Source organism: Phacochoerus africanus, chromosome 6 (assembly GCF_016906955.1).
Source record: "Phacochoerus africanus isolate WHEZ1 chromosome 6, ROS_Pafr_v1, whole genome shotgun sequence".
Classification (NCBI taxonomy): domain Eukaryota; kingdom Metazoa; phylum Chordata; class Mammalia; order Artiodactyla; family Suidae; genus Phacochoerus; species Phacochoerus africanus.
In genome coordinates this window covers 118,401,150-118,422,184 of record NC_062549.1, presented here as the reverse complement: position 1 = coordinate 118,422,184, position 21,035 = coordinate 118,401,150, and the positions used below count along the sequence as shown (strand labels likewise).

The 21,035-nt window shown below is 42.5% G+C and overlaps 1 protein-coding gene across 1 annotated transcript in view; it reads left to right on the top strand.

Moving 5' to 3' along the window:
* MFSD14A (major facilitator superfamily domain containing 14A) overlaps positions 1–21,035 on the top strand; it is a 41,335-nt gene that overhangs the window by 10,451 nt on the left and 9,849 nt on the right. Inside the window, 7 exon segments of the mRNA XM_047785208.1 lie at positions 2,950–3,045; positions 10,050–10,112; positions 11,119–11,246; positions 13,913–14,027; positions 16,809–17,027; positions 17,835–17,948; positions 18,694–18,765. Coding sequence (XP_047641164.1) covers positions 2,950–3,045; positions 10,050–10,112; positions 11,119–11,246; positions 13,913–14,027; positions 16,809–17,027; positions 17,835–17,948; positions 18,694–18,765 — 807 coding nt within the window.

Sequence of the window (21,035 nt, the reverse complement as noted above, 5' to 3'; positions counted from 1 at the left end):
TGGTGGTGAACAAAACCAGTTTGGAACTTACCCAATCCCATGAACCTTTCTACCTTATCTCACTGCACGTGCTCTGTTTGGTGCTGCTCTTTACCCCTTTCCTAAAACTGTTCCGTTGACATCTCTGCCAGTGTATTCTCTTGATTCTCCTCACATTTCTCTGATTGTTCCTTCTTTATCTTCATGGGGTCCACTACAGTTCATCTGTCAACAGCACAGCTTGGAACTGAATGGGTCCACTTACACATGGATTTTTTCCAGTAAATACCCGCTGCAGCACTACGCGACCTGGGCTTGGATGAATCTGCAGATGTGAACCTGCATACGGAGGGTTGACTGAAAAGTCACACGTGGCTTTTTGGCTGTGCCGAGGGTTGGTGCCCCTAAGCCCTGTGTTGTTCAGGGGTCACCTGTACTTCAGTGTTGGTGTTTCTTGGGATTCCGTCTTAGCCCCACTGCTCACTTCACACTTGATTCACCCACTCCAGTGGTTTAAGATGTAACACTTACCTACCGCTAATTAATTATTTTAACCAGCCCTCAAAGGACAATAGAAATGTCTTAAGTTCAAAGGCTATTTCTTGGATAGGACCTGAAGTAAATTTGAGCCTCATGGGGAGAAAAGAGCTAGGAAGCTTCCAACTTCCCTGGTAGACAAGCAAGCTAAAAACTTGGAAGGCTTCTTGACTCTCCCTCCCACACTTGGCCAGTTCTGTCCGTTTCAAATCCCAGCTTCTTATGTCCATTCCCTCCCGTCCAGCGTCCGAGCCACTCCCCTGTTTCGCGCCCTCGGTGTCTGAGTAAACTGATTCAGAGAGCCTCCTTCTGCATGCGGTTTGCTCCTCAGTGATGTCCTTAGAACACCACCGTGATGTATTGAAAAATGCAGGTGTCATCACATCATCGTATTAAAACCCTTCAGTGGTTTCCTATTTCTCTAGAGTGAAGATAAGAAATCCTTAACAGAGCTTAGAGGCTACCCCTTCTGCCTTCCTTTCAGCCTTAAACTGTCCTGGCTGTTGTCTGCTTCCGGTTTTTTCTCCAGTGTGATTGTGCTCACTGCTGCCTCTTCTTGCAGTAACCTTTCCTGCTTCGTAACTTGTTACATCTCTTCCTGCATTTACATGTAACTAGATGATTATAATGAGGTTTCTTCCTCTCTAGACTGTGAACTCCTTGAGATCAGGGAGTGTGTCTTACTGGTTTTTGTAATCCTAGCACCTCTGGTACATAGTGGGTACTCTAAATGTTTGTTGAATGCATGAGATATTGCACAGATTCATTCCCAGCCATGGTCCTTCAAATCTTTTATCTCCCAACCCCCACCCCACCATTGTTGTCTCTGATTCCTCAGCTGCAGGTTCTCCTACCAAGAGGATTTTCAGGTGCCTAAATTCTGCAGTTTGGGAGAGACGTCTGTTTTTTTTAAATGATGTAGCATCATTTTTAGTGTTTAGAGAAATCTAAACACTGTTAATATTTTGGACATAAGACTACTGAATATATTTTTGAAATTTAAATGTGATATTGTATGTACTGATTAGACTTGTCTGTTATAGAAACTTGTTAATGAGGACTGAGTTAATGTTACGTCATTTGCTTTTCCGTCAATTTAATATGACCCTCAGAAACATGACTCCAACAACTGCAGAGATTCTTCAGATATCTCTAGTAGCAGTGTAAAGTTAATTTTGTGTTGTCTTCCTTGTGTATGTAAATCCCCTCTCTCTCACATACTACTCAGGATGTTTCTGCTTTTTAGCCGTGTTGGTGTCTGTTATGATTCTTGCCAAATGGTTCATTTATGTTTTGAGATTAGTGCGGTTGCCTCCTAACGGTAAACCTTTCTTAGTTTTGCCCCCTTTTGATCTGTTTGCTACATCTTTGCCAGAATGATCTTTCTTTTTTTTTTTTTTTGCCATTTCTAGGGCTGCTCCCACGGCATATGGAGGCTCCCAGGCTAGGGGTTGAATCGGAGCTGTAGCCACCGGCCTACGCCAGAGCCACAGCCACGCGGGATCCGAGCCGCGTCTGCAACCTACACCACAGCTCAGGGCAACGCCGGATCGTTAACCCACTGAGCAAGGGCAGGGACCGAACCCGCAACCTCATGGTTCCTAGTCGGATTCGTTAACCACTGCGCCACGACGGGAACTCCTGATTTTTCTTAAAACTTTCATCTGACCACGTGAATCTTACTTGACAAACTTCAGTAGTTCCCTACCGCCTTCAGAATTGAACCTAGACTCAGCATGGAGGGAGGTTAGCTCTTCATGCCTCTAGCTCACCTTTCCACGCTCCCAGTGTGCAGCCCTGCTCCAGTGTTCTGAACTAATGCTTCTGCTCTCAGGAAGGGTTACGCTCTTCTGCAGGCTGCTTCCTTGACCTCTCCTGTCCTCCTTCCCGCTCCCAGCCCACCTCCTTCCATCCTTTCAGCCTTCTTCCTGGAACTCTGATATTCCCATCCGCACCCTGGACTCGGCACTCCCTTAGCACACTGTGCCCATATAATGTACCATGTCCCCCCCATCACCTTGAGGACAGGGACAGGTGTTTGGCATAGTGCCCACTACATGTATGTTCTCCATAAATGTGTGTGTGTGTGTCCATATATATATATATATATATATATATATATATATATATGGTTTTTTTTTTTTTTTGTCTTTTTAGGGCTGCACCTGTGGCATGTGGAGGTTCCCAGGCTAGAGGTCTAATCGGATCTGTAGCTGCAGGCTTATGCTGCAGCCACAGCAATGCCAGATCCACGCTGATCCTTAACTCACTGAGCGAGGCCAGGGATCGAACCCGAAACCTCATGGTTCCCAGTCAGATTTGTTTTCTGCTGCGCCATGACAGGAACTCCTCCATAAATATTTATTGACTCTTTTCATTATTGTTAGTAATTCTGGAATGCACTGTTAACTTTTTGAAAATCTGTCTTTCTAGCCTCAAGGAATAGGTTCTCCTAGTGTTTATCATGCGGTTATCGTCATCTTTTTGGAGTTTTTTGCTTGGGGACTATTGACAGCACCCACCTTGGTGGTAAGTAATCCTTTAACTTATTTATCACTGACTTTAAAATCTCTTTTTCTTCAGTTTTGGCGGGGGGAGAGGAGGGGTGCGGTCCTTTTTCCTTTCCATGGTTAATTCTCCCACTGGTATCATCATCTAAGTGCTGTACTTCACTGCTTCAGTTGTCTTTTCCAGCCTTTATTTCTATCTTACTCCTTGGCAGGGTTTGGACAGGTCTGATTCTTCTGGTGAACACTGGGCATGTTTAAGTAGGGCTCAGACCCCACTCAGCTGCCGGCCTACGCCACAGCCACGTCAGACCCTAGCCGCATCTGCGACCTACACCACAGTTCATGGCAACGCCGGATCCTTAACCCCCTGAGTGAGGCCAGGGATTGAACCTGCGTCCTCGTGGATGCTAGTCAGATTCGTTTCTGCTGAGCCACGACAGGAACTCCCCAGAACAGATTTTTTAAAGAGATATTACTTCCTTATATTTTCATGAGCTTGATTGTTATACCAAAAAAGGCTTTTATAAAAAGTTTATTTATAAATAAGTTGGATAATCATATATAGGTAGATTAAATTAGTCCAAGAAAGTTTATATTCTGTATTTTTGGCGTATATATTATATGGCTGTGTAATCATTACTGTATCTACATAAAATACTGACTTCTGGAGTTCCCATTATGGCTCAGTGGGTTAAGAACCCAATATAGTGTCCATAAGGATGTGGGTTCAATCCCTGGCCCCACTCAGTGGGTTAAGGATCTGCTGTTGCGGCAAGCTGCAGCATAGGTCACAGACTCGGCTTGGATCCTGCATTGCTGTGGCTGTGGAGTAGGCCGGCAGCTGCAGCTCCCACTCAACCCTGGGAACTTGCATGTGCTGCAGGTGCGGCCCTAAAAAGAAAAAAAACCCACTGACTTCTAACAGTTGTTTCTAATAAATGCATAAGGCATATTCATGAGTACTGCTAAGAGAAGAAAAGGAAATCTCGGCGTTCTCTGGTAGTTCAGCAGGTTAAGCATCTGGCGTTGTCACTGCAGTGGGTTTGATCTCTTGCCCAGGAACTTCCACATGCTGGGGCAGGGCCAAAAAAGAAGGGAAATCTCAAATAAATACAGTTTCTTTTCTAATAAACCACACATTGCAAGTTAGAACAGTGCCCTGAATAATAATGGTCCCCTGACATAAAGTTGTAAGAATGCTAATTTGATCGTCTTGATTTAGATCCTTTCTCTTTTCAGGAGGAAACAGCTCATTTATCTGTAATGGGCCATCAGTTTTACATCAATGAATTTTCAAAATAATTGAAATGTGGACTTTTTAAATGTCCAATTTTCAAAAATTTAATAATTTCCGATGAGAATCTTTCAAATATTAATTTATGCATTTCCTGCCTTCATAATCCTTGAACGCTGATTTGGAATGTGATCAGATGCTGCCAGTTCATTATGACACTTGTAGCCGCATTGTAGGGTAATAACCTGAGATCAGGGGCTACTGCGGTTCTGTCCTGACTCTGCTCCCACACCTTTTGCCCCCTTTCTAATAAGATTTCCATGTGCTGACATAAAGTCTGCTGCCAATTTAGTAGAAATCTGTCTGGAGGATCATTAGTCCTGTGGTTTATAGTGCTTGAGCTTTGTGATAGCAGACAGTTTTTGTATAGGTCTAGGCACAGTCCGAAGCACTTGAAATGCATTATTCTAATCTTCCAAATCACTGTATCCATGAGGAATGGGCCTCCCACAGATGAAGAAATGAAGGACTAGAGGAGTTAAGTAACTTATTACTCTGAGAGTAAACTGCAGCTTTGGCTTGGAACCTAGGCTTGTTTTATTCCAGTGCTCAGTGTTGGGGAACACTGGTAGTGAGTGGTTCATGCCCATGTTTTAGGTTATTGAGGTTATCGGAGCCCAACCACTAGTTAAGTAGAGTGGTTTAAAATGTTGGGTACACTGTAAGCAAACCAGCAACAAAAGCTTTTTGTGATGATTCCATAATTTGTCATCATGATTTGAAGTGTTGATGGCTTTTTTTAAACTTGTTTGTGGTTTTTAATATGTGTATGTATGTGTACACACACACACACACACACACATATTTTTTTTTGGTCTTTTTGTCTTTTCAGTGCTACACCCACAGTATCTGGAGGTTCCCAGGCTAGGGGTCAAATCGGAGCTGTAGCTGCCAGCCTACACCACAGCCACAGCAACACAGGATCCAAGCCATGTCTGCGACTTACACCACAGCTCACGGCAGCACTGGATCCTTAACCCACTGAGCAAGGCCAGGGATCAAACCTGCATCCTCATGGATATCAGTCGGGTTCGTTAACCACTGTGCCAAGACAGGAACTCCTGTTTTGTATTTTTTAGATAATCTACTTTTTTGTCTAACTTTGGTATCATTTTTCTAATTAGATAAAAAGAGACTGTCTTGTTTAAGAACAAGGAAAGACTCTAGTTATTTAAATATAAATGCTTGCCTGTTCATTTTTAGTAACTATAGGAAACCTTTGTACTTAGTATATTCTTAATTATTTTTGGAATTAAAAAAAACGGATAGTACCTTTGCTTTTGATTTTTTCTCTCTTTTCCTCTCACTTTTTTTTTTTTTGCTTTTTAGGCCTGCACCTGTGGCATATGGAGGTTCCGGACTAGGAGTCTAATCAGAACTGCAGCTGCCAAACTACGCCACAGCCACAGCAACTTGGGATCAGAGCTACATCTGCGAACTATACCACAGCTCACGGCAACCCTGGATCCTTACCCCACTGAGTGAGGCCAGGGATCGAACTTGTAGCCTTATGGATACTAGGTGGATTGGTTATCACTGAGTCACAACAGGAACTCCCTCTATCTTTTACTTTTTAAAATACTGAATTCTGGTCAGGAAAATGAAAAGTGCTAATTTGGGACTTAATAAATTATTTTTCTTTTGCCAGCATAAATACATTTCTTAGAATAATTGCTATAACATTTTAAAAAATTACTTAATGAATTTAATTACATTTGTAGATGTATAACAGTCATCACAACCAAACTTTATAGCACCTACAACATTGTTGCCAATTATTTTATTTATAGAAAAACTTTTTTACCCCATTGTTGTTGTAACAGTCTTAATTCCGTGTTTGTTTTTTATATTTGAGGGGTTTTTTTCTTCTCTTTTTTGTTAAATTTTATTTAAAAAACCTTCAGTGCGATATTAAAAAGCATTACAGCCAGCTGGAGCGACATGAACAGAAAGAAAGGGAGGAGTAGGAAAGACCCAGAGACACCCTCCCAGCTGCCCCCAGGGGCTGGAGGCCAGGGGCAGACTGGGGAAGGGACTGGGTGGTGGGGGAGGGAGGAAATACACTTGAGTTTTAAAATGGTGAGTTGATGGGTTATGGTTACATGGGAGAGTTGTCTGTAATATCATAGTCATAATTCTTTACCTTTTTCAGTTTTTCACTTGATTCTGTTTTTTTTTGTTTTGTTTTGTTTTGTTTTGTTTGTCTTTTTGCTATTTCTTGGGCTGCTCCTGCGGCATATGGAGGTTCCCAGGCTAGGGGTCGAATCGGAGCTGTAGCCACAGGCCTACGCCAGAGCCACAGCAACGCGGGATCCGAGCCGTGTCTGCGACCTACACCACAGCTCACGGCAACGCCAGATCGTTAACCCACTGAGCAAGGGCAGGGACCGAACCCGCAACCTCATGGTTCCTAGTCGGATTCGTTAACCACTGCGCCACGACGGGAACTCCTGATTCTGTTTTTAAAATATAAAATGTGTGGCTCTTGTAAACCATTAAGCAATATAGGAATGTGTAAGGACAGGGCAGTTCTTCAGTCTCACTCATTCCTCCAGGCAGCCATCAATTTAGGAGATGTGGAATTCTCGTTGTGGCGAAGTGGGAACAGTTGACTAGGAACCATCGGGTTTCAGGTTCGATCGCTGGCCTTGCTCAGTGGGTTAAGGATCCAGCATTGCCGTGAGCTGTGGTGTAGGTTGTAGATGAGACTCAGATCCCGCGTTGCTGTGGCTCTGGCGTAGGCCGGCGGCTACAGCGCCGATTCAACCCCTAGCCTGGGAACCTCCATGTGCCTCGGATGTGGCCCTAAAAAGAAAAAAGAAAAAAAATTTGGGAGATTTTGGCTTCATGAAACCTTTACCTCCAGTTGGCTCGTCTGTCTTAACGGGGCTGGGTTATAAGAGGCACCCACTGTATGTGGTTCTCATTTATCTAGTATGACGTAGCATTAATGAAGGACCAGTATGTTATTACAGTGTGGGGTTTTGAAAAAGGTTTTGCTCATTTTGAGACTCTCTGCTTGCATTTTTTGTTTTTTGACTGTGTTAGCAGTCTTCACTTAGTTTTGAACTCCTATACTCGCCCTTGTCAGGGTGCAGGGAGAGGTGAGTTCAAGGTGGAAGGCATTTAGGGTGCAGGGAGAGGTGAGTTTCAGCGTGGAAGTTGTAGCACTTTCCTCTCTTTCTAAAAGTCTGTTCATCTTTAAACATTTTGTTTTACTTGACTTGTTCTGAAACTGATTATAAACGGTGCCTGCTAGAGAATCGCAGCTCTTAACATTCACTTAAAAAGCGAGAATGAGGAGTTCCCATGGCGGCGCAGTGGTTAACGAATCCGACTAGGAACCATGAGGTTGCGGGTTCGATCCCTGGCCTTGCTCAGTGGGTTAACTATCCGGTGTTGCCGTGAGCTGTGGTGTGGGTTGCAGACGTGGCTCGGATCCTGTGTTGCTGTGGCTCTGGCGTAGGCCGGTGGCTACAGCTCTGATTAGACCACTAACCTGGGAACCTCCATATGCCGAGGGAGCAGCCCCAAGAAATAGCAAAAAAGACAAAAAAAAAAGAAGAGAGAATGAGGTTGAATGTATAATTCACTTTGTTGGTATCTTGAATATGGGAAAGCACAGTAATCGTTTTAAAACAGTGAAGAGACCAGGTTGATTGGAATGGAAGAGGGCTTGGCAGAGTGAATTAAATGTAGTAAGATTTAGTCTATTAAAAACCTTCTTACAGGCAGTCATTATGTCCTTCATTCTTTTTAATACTAGACTCAGTATTTGTCCCTAGAAAGAATCGGCCCTTCTTCGCAGTAACTGGAAGAAAAGCAAATTTGAGTTGTTATGAAAGGTTTGGGGTTGCTAATTAAGAAGTTTAAATCTTTTTCTTTAGTAAAAGAACTGGCAAAATGTCAGTAGTCATGGGCTAGTGGCCCATTTTTTTGTAAATTAAGTTTTATTGGAATAGCCTTGCCCATTTATTTACATATAGTCTGTGGCTGCTTTTATTGAGTTGCCTGCTTGTGACAGAGATTATATGGCCTGCAAAGCTAGAAAAAGCTGAAAATATCTACTACTATCTTGTCCTTTACAGAAAAGGTTTGCAGGCACTTTCTTTGGATAGTGGGTCTTTACTATAAATAGTAAATAATAGGGTTTCTCGATTATTGAGATTTGGGCCCAGACGATTATTTGTTGGGTAGCAGGGGCTGACCTGTGTGTTGCAGGATGCTTAGCAGCACTCCTGACCTCTGCCTTCTATGTGCCAATATCATCTTTTCTCTCCCCCTCCTTTCCATCCCCTCAAGTTGTGACAGTCAAAAATGTCTCCAGACGTTGCCATGTCCTCTGGGGGTCAGAATCACCTTCATTTGAGAATCACAAAATACATATCATAAATATGTGATTTCCCCCCCCATGTTAGTGATTCTTTGATTACTAAACATTTTTAATTTTGTTTTTACGTACAAGTTATTATTATGATTTTTTTTCTTTTTAGGGCTGCAGCCACGGCATATGGAGCTTTCCCAGGCTAGGGGTCCAATTGGAGCTACAGCTGCCAGCTTACACCACAGCCACAGCAACTCCAGATCCAAGCCATGTCTGCCACCTACACCAGAGCTCATGGCAATGCCAGATCTTAAATCCAAGGCCAAAGAGCATACTCGCCTCCTCATGGATACTAGTCAGGTTCATTACCACTGAGCCACAACAGGAACTCCAATACAAGTAAATTTTTGTCGTATTTCTAGTTGTTGGCAGAAGAGTGAAGAAAAGGGAGCATTGTAATCCTTCTAAAGATTTTACTTGAGACATGTTCAAAGGGACAGTGAGCATAGTTTTTTTTTTTCTCCTCAAGGATTTTCCTCAAGAGGAGATTTCCCCACCTTTCTTACTCCCCACAGTGCTGTCCTCTGTTGTTTTTGTTGAGAGACAGCGTGTACAATGGAAGGAGCATTGGCTCTAAGTCAGGCAAGATCTCAGTTGCCCTGTCTCTCAGGTGGTAATGTTATCTAATTCATAACATCATTAGGATTAAATAAAAGAGTACATATTATATGTAAAGCCCCTGATACATAGGCTGTAAAAATGGAGGGTGGCGGCTGCTTATTTTTCAGTTGCTTTTTTCCCCCGGTTACTTTTCAACTGATGAGTTCCCAGTATTTCACTTATTAGCCAGCGGACCAATTGATGCCATGGGGCTTGAGACCAGGTGATGGAAAGGGTAGCGAAATTTGTACATTTTCATGAGTTGGAATTTTTTTTTTCCTTATGGAATCTCTAGATCCACTCTTAGGCAATTAAAATTTCCCCATTTATTCTCCTAGTTTCCTGTCTAAGTCGGTCGGTTACATATGGGAAGCAGGATAGCACAGTGATGAGAGAATGGATTTTGAGGCATGACTTCATGTGTTCACTTTCAGTTTTGCTGCTTACTGACTAATCTTGGATAAGACATTTAACCTCTATGTGTGTCCATTTCCTATCAGGGCCCTTAGGATGAATTAAAGGAGATAGTGTATGTGAAGTGTCCATTTTAGTACCTTGTGACATAGTAAATGCCATATAAATGTTTGGTATTATTAGCTTTATTTATAGTTTACTCATATGCATGGTGTCACACAAACCTGAAAATTTACATGAAATAAAATTTGATTGTATTATGAAGGGTTATTTTAAGTTTTACTAGGACTATAATGTAGCATGAGCTTTTTATTTTGTTTTTATTCTCTAGGTATTACATGAAACCTTCCCTAAACATACATTTCTGATGAATGGCCTCATTCAAGGAGTCAAGGTAGGATAATCATATATTCATACATATATGGATGTATGCAAACACACGCACGCACTTATGTGCCTCTAATTCTGCCACTATTGTACCTTAGTTAATCGAGCAGTCAACTGAGTGTTAATTTTTACAGTTGGAGTATATCTTGAGAGATTACATAATGCTTTTTAAATGAACTGGGTTTTAAGTATGATTTGACTCAGATGTAGCCAACTATGTATAATAATGATAAACCACACCATAACAGACTTCCCCTGTTTTATGGGTTGATATTTTCACTACAGAGATCTGAGTGCTTTTGTAAACTGGCAACAAGAATATAGATTCAAGAGAAAAGAACTATTTTTAAAAATGCATGAGTGGAACTCCCATCATGGCACAGTGGAAACGAATCTGACTATGAACCATGAGGTTGCGGGTTCAATCCCTGGCCTTGCTCAGTGGGTTAAGGATCCTGCATTGCCGTGAGCAGTGGTATAGGTCGCAGATGCGGCTTGGATCTAGTATGGCTGTGGTATAGGGCAGCAGCTGTAGCTCCCATTCGACCTCTAGCCTGGGAACCTCCATATGCCACAAGAGCGGCCTTAAAAACCAAAAAAAAAAGGAAAAAGCATGAGTATAAAATATATTAGTATGGTAAAGTCTTGATTAGTCTATATATTCTTTACTCTTGATTCCACTTGTTCAGCAAGTTTTATAAATGGATAATTAGCCTGTGGATATGCCTATGATATTCCTTCTAGAATACTAATATAGAGTTGCTGTGGTTGAGAATTCGTTAGAACATTTCATATTTAATATGGTACCAGAGCCCTGCAGATGATTCTAGACAATCTTGGAAGTTTTTAAAATTATATACTGACAAGAAATAAGTTGTTTATCTAAAATTTGGTGATAGACTTATTTATTCAGAAATAAACTTGTTTAAAATTCTCCTATGGTAGTAAAATGATTTATTTCGGCTCATCAGTATACATCGAATATATATTTTTTTCATTTAACTTTTTTTTAGGGTTTGTTGTCATTCCTCAGTGCCCCACTTATTGGTGCTCTTTCTGATGTTTGGGGCCGAAAATCCTTCTTGCTGCTAACAGTATTTTTCACGTGTGCCCCAATTCCTTTAATGAAGATCAGCCCATGGTACGTGCACATTCACATTATAGCAACAGCATTGTTCGTTGTTTTCTGAATTTTGCCTTTATTTTTTTTTCACCTTTTCCCCCATTTATCTATGTAGGTTTTAAATTTATTTTTCTAATACATTTCTTTTTTGACACAGATAATAAAATAGCCCTTAAAAATATAGTAGCTAAGGCGTTCCCACTGTGGTGCAGTGGGTTAAGAATCTGACTGCAGTGGCTCAGGTCACTGCAGAGGTGCAGATTCGATCCCCAGCCTAGCACAGTGGGGTAGAGGATCCAGCGTAGGTTGCACTTGTGGCTGGATTCAGTCCCTGACCTGGGAACTTCTATATGCTAAGGGTACAGCCATAAAAAAAAAAAAAAATTAGTAGCTAAGTAACAGTTGGTAAAGTTTTTTTGAGTTATAGGAAGCACACAGACTGCTGGCTAATCTGCTTTTGGATTTTACCACCCAAATTTCAAAACAATATTTTAGGGACTGGGTAGGGGTGCTAACTTTTTATTTTAATGTTAGAGGTTAAAAACACTAAGTTTATCATCATTAACTGTATTAATTAGGAATAGATTTTGTTATATATCAGTCAAGTCCCAAATCATAGTTTCTTAAAATCAAGGGAACTCATTACTAATTTCCCTCTTCTTATAAAAGAAGTCCGGAATTGAACGGTCCAGAGCTGGCCTGGCTGTTCCCGGAACCAGACTTTTCCTGTCTTTGTGCTCTGCCGTCCTGCGCTGTCACCTTACTGTCCAGATTGGCTGCTTATGTGAGCTCCAGCTCATGTCACCTTCAAGCAGCAGGGTGGAAGGAGTGGCTAAGAAGAACACACCGGCTTCCTTTAAGGAAAACAGAATTCCCACCCAAGCTCTGCTTGCATCTCTTTGGTCAGATTTCAGGCATTTGCTGTGCCTAGTTACAGGAGGCTGGGCTTATGGACACCCTGATTAAAGTCAAGATTTTGGAGTTCCTGTCGTGGCTCGGCAGAAACGAATCTGGCTAGGAACCATGAGGTTGTGGGTTCGATTCCTGGCCTCACTTGGTGGGTTATGGATCCGGCATTGCCATGAGCTGTGGTGTAGGCTGTAGACATGGCTCCGATTGGATGTGGCTGTGGCTGTGGCGCAGGCCGGCAGCTGTAACTCCGATTGGACCCCTAGCCTGGGAACCTCCATATGTTGTGGGTGCGGCCCTAAAAAAAAGGCAAAAAAAAATGAAAAAAGTCAAGATTCTTTTGCTGAGAAGGAGCCCAATTTAGTTGTAGATTTATTCTCTGACTAATGTTCCGCTCCGCTTAAGTATTAATGTTAGTTAAATCTGCATCCTAGATGAACTGTTTTCATAGTTTACATAGAAAGGTCAGAGGTAGGAGTTCCCGTTGTGGCGCATCGGAACCAAATCTGACTAGTATCCATGAGGATGCAAGTTTAATCCCTGGCCTTGCTGTGGCTGTGGTGTAGGCCAACAGTTACAGCTCCAATTCCACCCCTAACCTGGAAACTTCCATTTGCTTCGGGTGTGGCCCTAAAAAGCAAAAAGAAAAAAGTCAGAGGTACTTAGGTGGCAGGATCTTCCTCCTCTCATAGGTGAGCTACAACTCTAAAGGCCAAACCCTTGAGGAATGCCAATCACCCAAATGAAATTTTACCAAACAAATCTAGAGCATGAACAAGTAATTTACTATGGAAAGCAGCATGTTAGAAAAAATTTGGTAAGCAGTGCAGTCCCGGTGGCATGATATTTTGAAAGTACAATATGATTACACTTGATTTTAAAAATCATACATTGACATTACAGTAGAAGCTTCTTGTCAGCCAGTTATTTTTGAATTGCGTATAGCAAAATACAGTTTGCTTTTTAAAATAGCTTTTGTTCATTTTATAGTTGTCAGTTGTCTGTTTATGGAAACCACCATACAGGTGTCTTCAGTAGGAAGACTGAGTTGTGTATTTTGCCAGCATTTGAAGAGCTGAAGATAACTTATGGAAAAATACCTAATTTCTACATGTAGGCTCAAAATAAAGTATATTTACTAGTTTTGTTTGTTTGTTTGTTTAGTACTGTGATGGGAAATTGTAATGGATGAATTATAATGGACTCTAGCTTGTTGCTGTTTTTAGTAGAAACAACCACAAGCCACCTAATTTAACAATTGGGTAAAAAATCGAACTAAATTCATTATCTAACTTTAAGTGTTCTTACTTAGTAGCTGAGTTGCTATTGAAGATCCAGTTCTAGGGAGTTCCCGTTGTGGCACAGCAGAAACGAATCTGACTAGGAACCATGAGGTTACAGGTTTGATCCCTGGCCGTGCTCAGTGGGTTAAGGATCCAACGTTGCCTTGTGCTGTGGTGTAGGTCACAGATGCAGCTCAAATCCCGTGTTGCTACAGCTGTGGTGTAGGCTGGCAGCTGTAGCTCCAATTAGACTCCTAGCCTGGAAACTTCCATATGCCGAAGGTGCCGCCCTTAAAAAAAAAAAAAAAAAGATCCAGTTCTAGCCTTGTGTTTTCATAGTATCTGTGGCTAATGATTTATGGAAGAATTAATCAGTGAACTGTCCTGCTTAGCTACTGACTGAAATTAGCTATTATGTTCACTTACAGAAATGAAGATTAAGGCAATAGTAGTTGTTCTAAGCGTTTCTTATTAATTGTCTTTCAATCCTAGGTGGTACTTTGCTGTTATCTCTGTTTCTGGGGTTTTTGCAGTGACTTTCTCCGTGGTCTTTGCATATGTAGCAGATATAACCCAAGAACATGAAAGAAGTATGGCTTATGGACTGGTATGTATGTTTAATACCTTTGTTTCTGCTGAAAAACATCCCATATTCTCTCATATTACAAGGAGTGTAAGCTTTTGCATTACAAGATTTATTTTTACATAAATACAGTATATTTTTGTCTTTTTAGGTCCACACCCACAGCATATGGAGATTCCCAGGCCAGGGGTCCAGTCGGAGCTGTAGCCACTGACCTACGCAACAGCCACAGCAATGCCAGATCAGAGCCAAGTCTGTGACCTACACCAGAGCTCATGGCAGTACCGGATCCTTAACCCACCAAGCAAGGACAGGGATCGAACCCACAACCTCATGGTTCCTAGTCAGATTCATTTCTGCTGCGCCACGACAGGAGCTCCCATAAATACATTTTATAAAATCATCCTTTGCAAAATGCTCGTTTCCAGTATAAAGCCATGTAAGTTTTAATATTTTCATTTAGTATTAGTTACACATGTCAAATTTGAAATTACAGTAGAAAATTCTTACCTTATGGAAGTTCTTTTTTTTGTTGTCGTTATTGTTGTTGTCTTTTTGCCTTTTCTAGGGCTGCTTCTGCGGCATATGGAAGTTCCCAGGCTAGGGGTCTAATCTGAGCTGTAGCCGCCGCCTTACACCACAGCCACAGCAACACAGGATCCAAGCCGAGTCTGCAACCTACGCCAGAGCTCACAGCAACGCCAGATCCTTAACCCACTGAGCAAGGCCAGGGGTGGAACCTGCAACCTGTGGTTCCTAGTCGGATTGGTTAACCACTGTGCCACGACGGGAACTCCTGGAGGTTCTTTTTAATAGAATACTAAAAATAAGAAATGATTTCATATGTCATGAGTTTAAAAATTACTAATATTTAATGATTAATTTAAAATATAATAGGTTAACATCCAGCTCAGCGATCACCAAACCTTTTCTGTGGCTTTGTGGGTCACGTAGAGTCTCCCTCTATTCTTTCTGTCCCCCCCCCCCTTTTTTTTTTCTTTTGACCACGCAACACCACATCCTTAACTTACTGCATCACAGGGGAACTCTTGCTTTTTTAAAAATAAATTTTTACTTAATAAATTTGACCTAATAGCATTATTTTAAATTTGAGGCACACAAGTGCACACATTACAATTTATATATTGTAGTATGATTGCGGTTGTAGCTATATTTATATTACATAATTATAGTCCAATATTGTCTGTATTCATTTTTCTGTGCACTGGTTCTCTTATTTATCACTTGTTGCAAGTTTGTCTCTGACATTCTTTTGTTTTTGCTTGTGGGTGTGTGTCTGTATCTCTTTTAACATGAAAGAATCATTTATAGTTAGATTTGGTCCCCAGGCGGTTGTTTGCCAAATTCTGAACACTGTTTTGGTAAACCAAATATTTAATGGCAATATAGTCTGTTGTCTATTAAACCTAGAAATAAAATAAGTTAACAGATCATTATTAGATTGCCAGAAGTAGGACAATGATGAGTTTTAGCAAATATGGGGCAAGCATCTTTTGTCAGATAAGGACTGAACATTGTGTCAGGTGAATCTTATTTTTTTTTTTTTTTTGCTATTTCTTTGAGCCGCTTCCGCGGCATATGGAGATTCCCAGGCTAGGGGTCGAATCGGAGCTGTAGCCACTGGCCTACACCAGAGCCACAGCAATGCGGGATCCGAGCCGTGTCTGCAACCTACACCACAGCTCACGGCAACGCCGGACGGTTAACCCACTGCGCAAGGGCAGGGACCGAACCCGCAACCTCATGGTTCCTAGTCGGATTCGTTAACCACTGCGCCACGACGGGAACTCCAGGTGAATCTTATTTTTACGAGAGACCACTGGCAGTTGAATTGCTTATCTTGAGCATTTATTAGTAACAAACTGCAAAAATAAGTACTTCTGTGAAGTTTAAATCCTTCACGCAGAAGTCAAAATTGCGTAGAAACAGGATAAAGCACAGAGTAGGGAGCAGAAGCTCTTGCACCCCCAACATTAGTTTATGAGTATCCGCTAAAAGTGCGGTCTTTATCAGATGTTATCTGCTGTCGCATGTGCTGCTAATTTGCAGGCCACTTTGTTCAGCAGGCCGGATTATGTCTGGCTTTAGTAGTTTTTCTCCAGCTCTGACCCCCTGCCTTAATCTGCATTTTCACCAGACTTGGCGTGGGCTTCCTGAGAATTTTACAGAGATGTGCTCAGTGCCAAGGACGGATGAGCTCATTCTCCCTCACCCTGCCACCTAAAGGTGACCAGGTTCAATTTTGTGCTCCGGCTTACCACTAATACTGATGAAAAGATAAACTGCAGAGTCTTAAAGCCTCATTTCAGCCAGCCTTAAATGTGTATCAAAGTCAGCATTCCTTTGACTGGAGGAGAGAATCCTAGGGGCACCCCCTTCCTTGGAGTCCTGTCTTAGACTCCATTCAGAGTGGGCCTGCGGACGCGCCCCCCAACCCCGGGGCTTATTACCTGCCCAGCCTTCGAGGTGGGGCCAGTATTTGGACAGTGCTCCAGGCCCCAAACCCTATTGAACTAAAATAGTTTTTGTTTTTAAATCTGTTTTACTTACAAGTTTGTCAGTAGGATTTATTTAAACAGAAGGCTCCAAGGCTTAAAAGAAAGTTTGAAGCCACTCTCTTAGAGGTTATTCCATAGTTTTTAGTTAAGAATCTAACTCTTTCCTGCAGAAGGAGGGAGTCCATAGCCCAGGTAGGAGGAGACAAGGCAGGCGCAGCAGGACTGGTGGAGGTCAGGGGGCCCAGGTGTCCTGACTCTGCTCTCTGTTGACCTTGATGTGTTGCAGGTTTCAGCAACATTTGCCGCAAGTTTGGTAACCAGCCCTGCAATTGGCGCTTATCTCGGGCGAGTATATGGGGACAGCTTGGTGGTGGTCCTGGCCACTGCGATAGCTTTGCTAGATATTTGTTTTATCCTCGTCGCTGTGCCAGAGTCATTGCCTGAGAAGATGCGGCCCGCGTCGTGGGGCGCTCCCATTTCCTGGGAACAGGCTGACCCCTTTGCGGTGAGTGTATGCTTTTTCCTTCTCTTTGGCAAAAAAAGTGAATGTGTGAGTCAAAGCAACATTAATGTTTTGTTTTGGATATTCCTCTGGGGAAAACACTGTGATAGATTTTTGTCTTTTTTTTTTGCCTTTTCTAGGGCCGCACCCGAGGCATATGGAGGTTCCCAGGCTAGGGGTCTAATTGGAGCTGTAGTCACTGGTCTACGCCACAGCCACAGCAACGTGGGATCCGAGCCGTGTCTGTGACCTGCACCACAGCTCATAGCAATGCGGGATCCTTAACCCACTGAGCAAGGCCAAAGGGTCGAACCTGAAACCTCATGGTTCCTAGCCGGATTCGTTAACCACTAAACCACAACAGGAACACCCTGTGATAGATTTTTAAAAACATTTTGAGGAGTTCCCATCATGGCGTAGTGGAAACAAATCCGACTAGGAACCACGAGGTTGCAGGTTCATTCCCGGTCCTCGCTCAGTGGGTTAAGGAACCGGCACTGCCATGAGCTGTGGTGCAGGTCACAGGCGTGGCTCGGATCCTGCGTTGCTGTGGCTGTGGTGCAGGCCGGCAGCTGTAGCTCCAATTAGACCCCTAGCCTGGGAACCTCCATATGCCATGGGTGTGGCCCTAAAAAAAATAAATAAAAACATCTTGAAATACTTTTCAGAGCAGTTTTGGGGAGGGTGAAGTAAACTAGAAAAAAAGCCAGCCAGGTGTTTTTATGTACTCTGCCAGAAAATATCTCTGCGTGTTCTTAATAGTTCAGTGTTTGCTTATAAAGTCTTATAGTGGTCTTTTTCTTGTTCTAGTCCTTAAAAAAAGTGGGCCAGGACTCCATAGTGCTGCTGATCTGCATTACAGTGTTTCTTTCCTACCTACCGGAGGCAGGCCAATATTCCAGCTTTTTTTTATACCTCAGACAGGTAAAATTATATTCTGCCAAGGTGGATTTTCTTTCATTGTTCAGTGCCACAATAAAAAAATTTAATCTTGAGAGAGCTATTAGAGCAGAGCCTTTTAAAAATGACTGTCACCTTTTAAATAATCGCTCATTAGAAGGAACTTGTTGTTTAGTGTGGCTGACGTTCCTCATGCATTTCTACCAAGAGTTTGGGCTTCGGCAAAAAGAGATGGTTTCCCTGTCAATGTATGTGTCAATGTATGTGGTTACGAGTTTATGTGTTGCTTACGGAGGCTACGGAGGCGGTGGGATGCTTTAATCCATTCTCCAGTGCCTGTGAGTTAGAGCTATATTAGCAAAGCAGCTAACCAGAAGGAAAGCATTGGGTTTTTTCTCCTTGACGCTCACCTCGCGAGGCAGAGATTAAGACTTTTATCAGTCCCTGTAAAAAGCACAAAAATGGTGCAGTATTTATTTGTAAAATGGATTTTGAGTGCTTGATAGCTGTCTCCAGTTTAGGAAATCTAAATTAAGGGATTTAGATATACTTAGTCTAAATTAAGTAGCTATTATTTTCAGTACTTATTATTGCAATTTTGGTTCTCCGGGAAAGCCAAATTCTTCCTCTGAGTAGCTCTTTGGTTATAAATGAATTGCCCATTTTCTTTTTGTGGTCCATTTAATGTTAATATACAAGTAGTTGCATTACTATGGTATTTGTTGTTCTTTTGTACTTATTAATGTTACTTTTTCTGGAAACTTTGTAGATAATGAAATTTTCACCAGAAAGCGTTGCAGCATTTATCGCGGTCCTGGGCATTCTCTCCATTATTGCACAGGTGAGTTTCTTTTGAGTTCAAGGGAGAGATGGTTGTAGGTTCAGAAGCACAATTCTGTTGGTGGTGGTGGTGGTGGTCAGATTTTGGGGGCTGACATGTAGTCATCAATATACAGGGTATAAACCGGAAAGGCACTTTGTTGATTTATTCATTCAGTGAATATTTATTGAATACCTGTTGTGTGTCTGGCACTTGTGATTTAGCAGTGAACTTAGCTAAATCCCTGCTCTTATAACATTTGCATTCTTGTGAGATCCGAGATTTGATAAGCTTACCATGTAAACATATCAGGTATAATGAAAGCTATAGAAAACAGGGATACGCAGGATATAGAGCATGGCTGGGGGCAGGGTGTTATCTGGGAGAGTTGGGAGTCTCTGCTGATACAGGTGACATTTGAGCAGGGACCCAAAGGAGTAAGAAACAACCCACCAGAATGTCTGGAGGAAAAGGGTTCTAAGCAGCCAGGAGAAAAGTGTGACATTGAAAGGCTGTGTACCTGACATGTGTAAGAAACAGCCAGGGGACAGTGTGGTTCTGGCGGCATGAGCAAGAGATCGAGTGTCAGGAAGTGAATTCAGAGAGGTGGAGAGGGACCAGATCGGGTGGGGCCTTCCAGGTCGTCAGAGGACTTGACAAAAAGATGGGAAGCCATTGGAGGGCTTTGAGCAGAGGAATGACGTGAAAGCATTTTTATCTTGGAAACCCAGTTGGTAGCCAGTGGTTGTTTGATGAATTAATCAACATAAGAATTTGGATTTTCGTTTTTCTTTTTTTTTTTTTTTTTTTTTTTTTGCTTTTTTAGCCCCGCACCTTTGGCGTATGGAGGTTCCCAGGCTGGCCTACAGCACAGCCACCGCAGCTCAGGATCCGAGCCACATCTAAGGCATACACCACAACTCGCAGCAGCGCCAGATCCTTAACCCACTAAGCAAGGCCAGGGATCAAACCCACAACCTCGTGGTTCCCAGTCGGATTTGTTTCCACCGCACCACGATGGGAACCCTTAAGAATTTGGATTTCCTTACGCTGGACTTCATCCTGGCCGCCAGACCATCTCTACTCCGCAGTCAAGTGCCAGTCTTCTCCCAGATGAGAATTTTCTCGCTCACACTCTTTCTCCTTGCTGGGAAAAAGCCTGCCCATTTCTTCCTCTCTGGCCTTGCTTTTTCCAGACTCCCCAAGTGACCTACTCTGACAGGCTTTCCCACCTTAGATCCTGCCTCCTGGATGGCAGCTTGCTTTGGTTTGTTCTGCTCTTGAGATGGAAGGTAAAGTCGTTGTAATTGTACTCTTGTGTGTTTCTTCTGCAGATCTCATCATTTGTGAGTGTCTGGTAGATTTAGTGATAAACTTCCTATTTAAATTTAAATTCTGTAATATACGTCCCCCATGGCCTCACACGTGCATACATGTGGCACGGAGTGTGCGTGCTGTTTTTAACCTCAGTTTATCCTGAAAACCCTTGATCCGGAAAAAACATTGCATTTAAATATTCATTCCTGGCTATCCGAAATGTGCTCTTTAGCTTTGGGGGAAAACGTATTGTTGCCTATATGTAAAAATAGCTTTTAAAAAAACCACCTTTCTAAACACAACGGAAAATGTACAAATAGAACAGAACCTGATGAATTATCAAATGTTAAACTGACGTTGAATCTCGAGATAAATCCAACCTGGCCATTATGTCTTAGCATTTTCATATATTGCGGAGATTAGATTTGCTGCTATTTTATTTGAGTTGTATGTTAACAAAGAGAACGGGTTGTCATTTACTATAATGACACTTAAGAGATTAATAGCTGTAAGGTCTTAATTCTGTTTCATACCCGACTGACAGTGGAAGCTGAAGGTGGGCGCCTCCTCAGCTTGGGCAGGCACACGGTGGACCTCTTGAGTGGTGTCGCAGGTGCTTTAGAAGAAATTGGCCCCCTGTTCAGTAGATGGCCTCAGGCACAAAGGCTACAAGATCTAGAACGGGGCCTAAGAGCGCAGAACCCGGGTGGGGGGTGGGGGTGAAGCCAGGAGGGGCGGGGCTGCGCTGCTCCCTCCTCAAGAGCCGCGAGCTTCCAGCTTCGGGAGGAATGAGCCACCACCCAGCAGTGACGACAGAGCGGGTGCGGCACTCGGAAACATGTCCACCGGGACTTGCTCTTTAAATGACCATTCTCCTTTGGGACCTACATAGAAACACAGTTTTTGAGATGAAAAACACATTTTTAAAAGTGAGAAAATGAGCTGAATTTCAGAAACAAGTAAATGGGAGCATG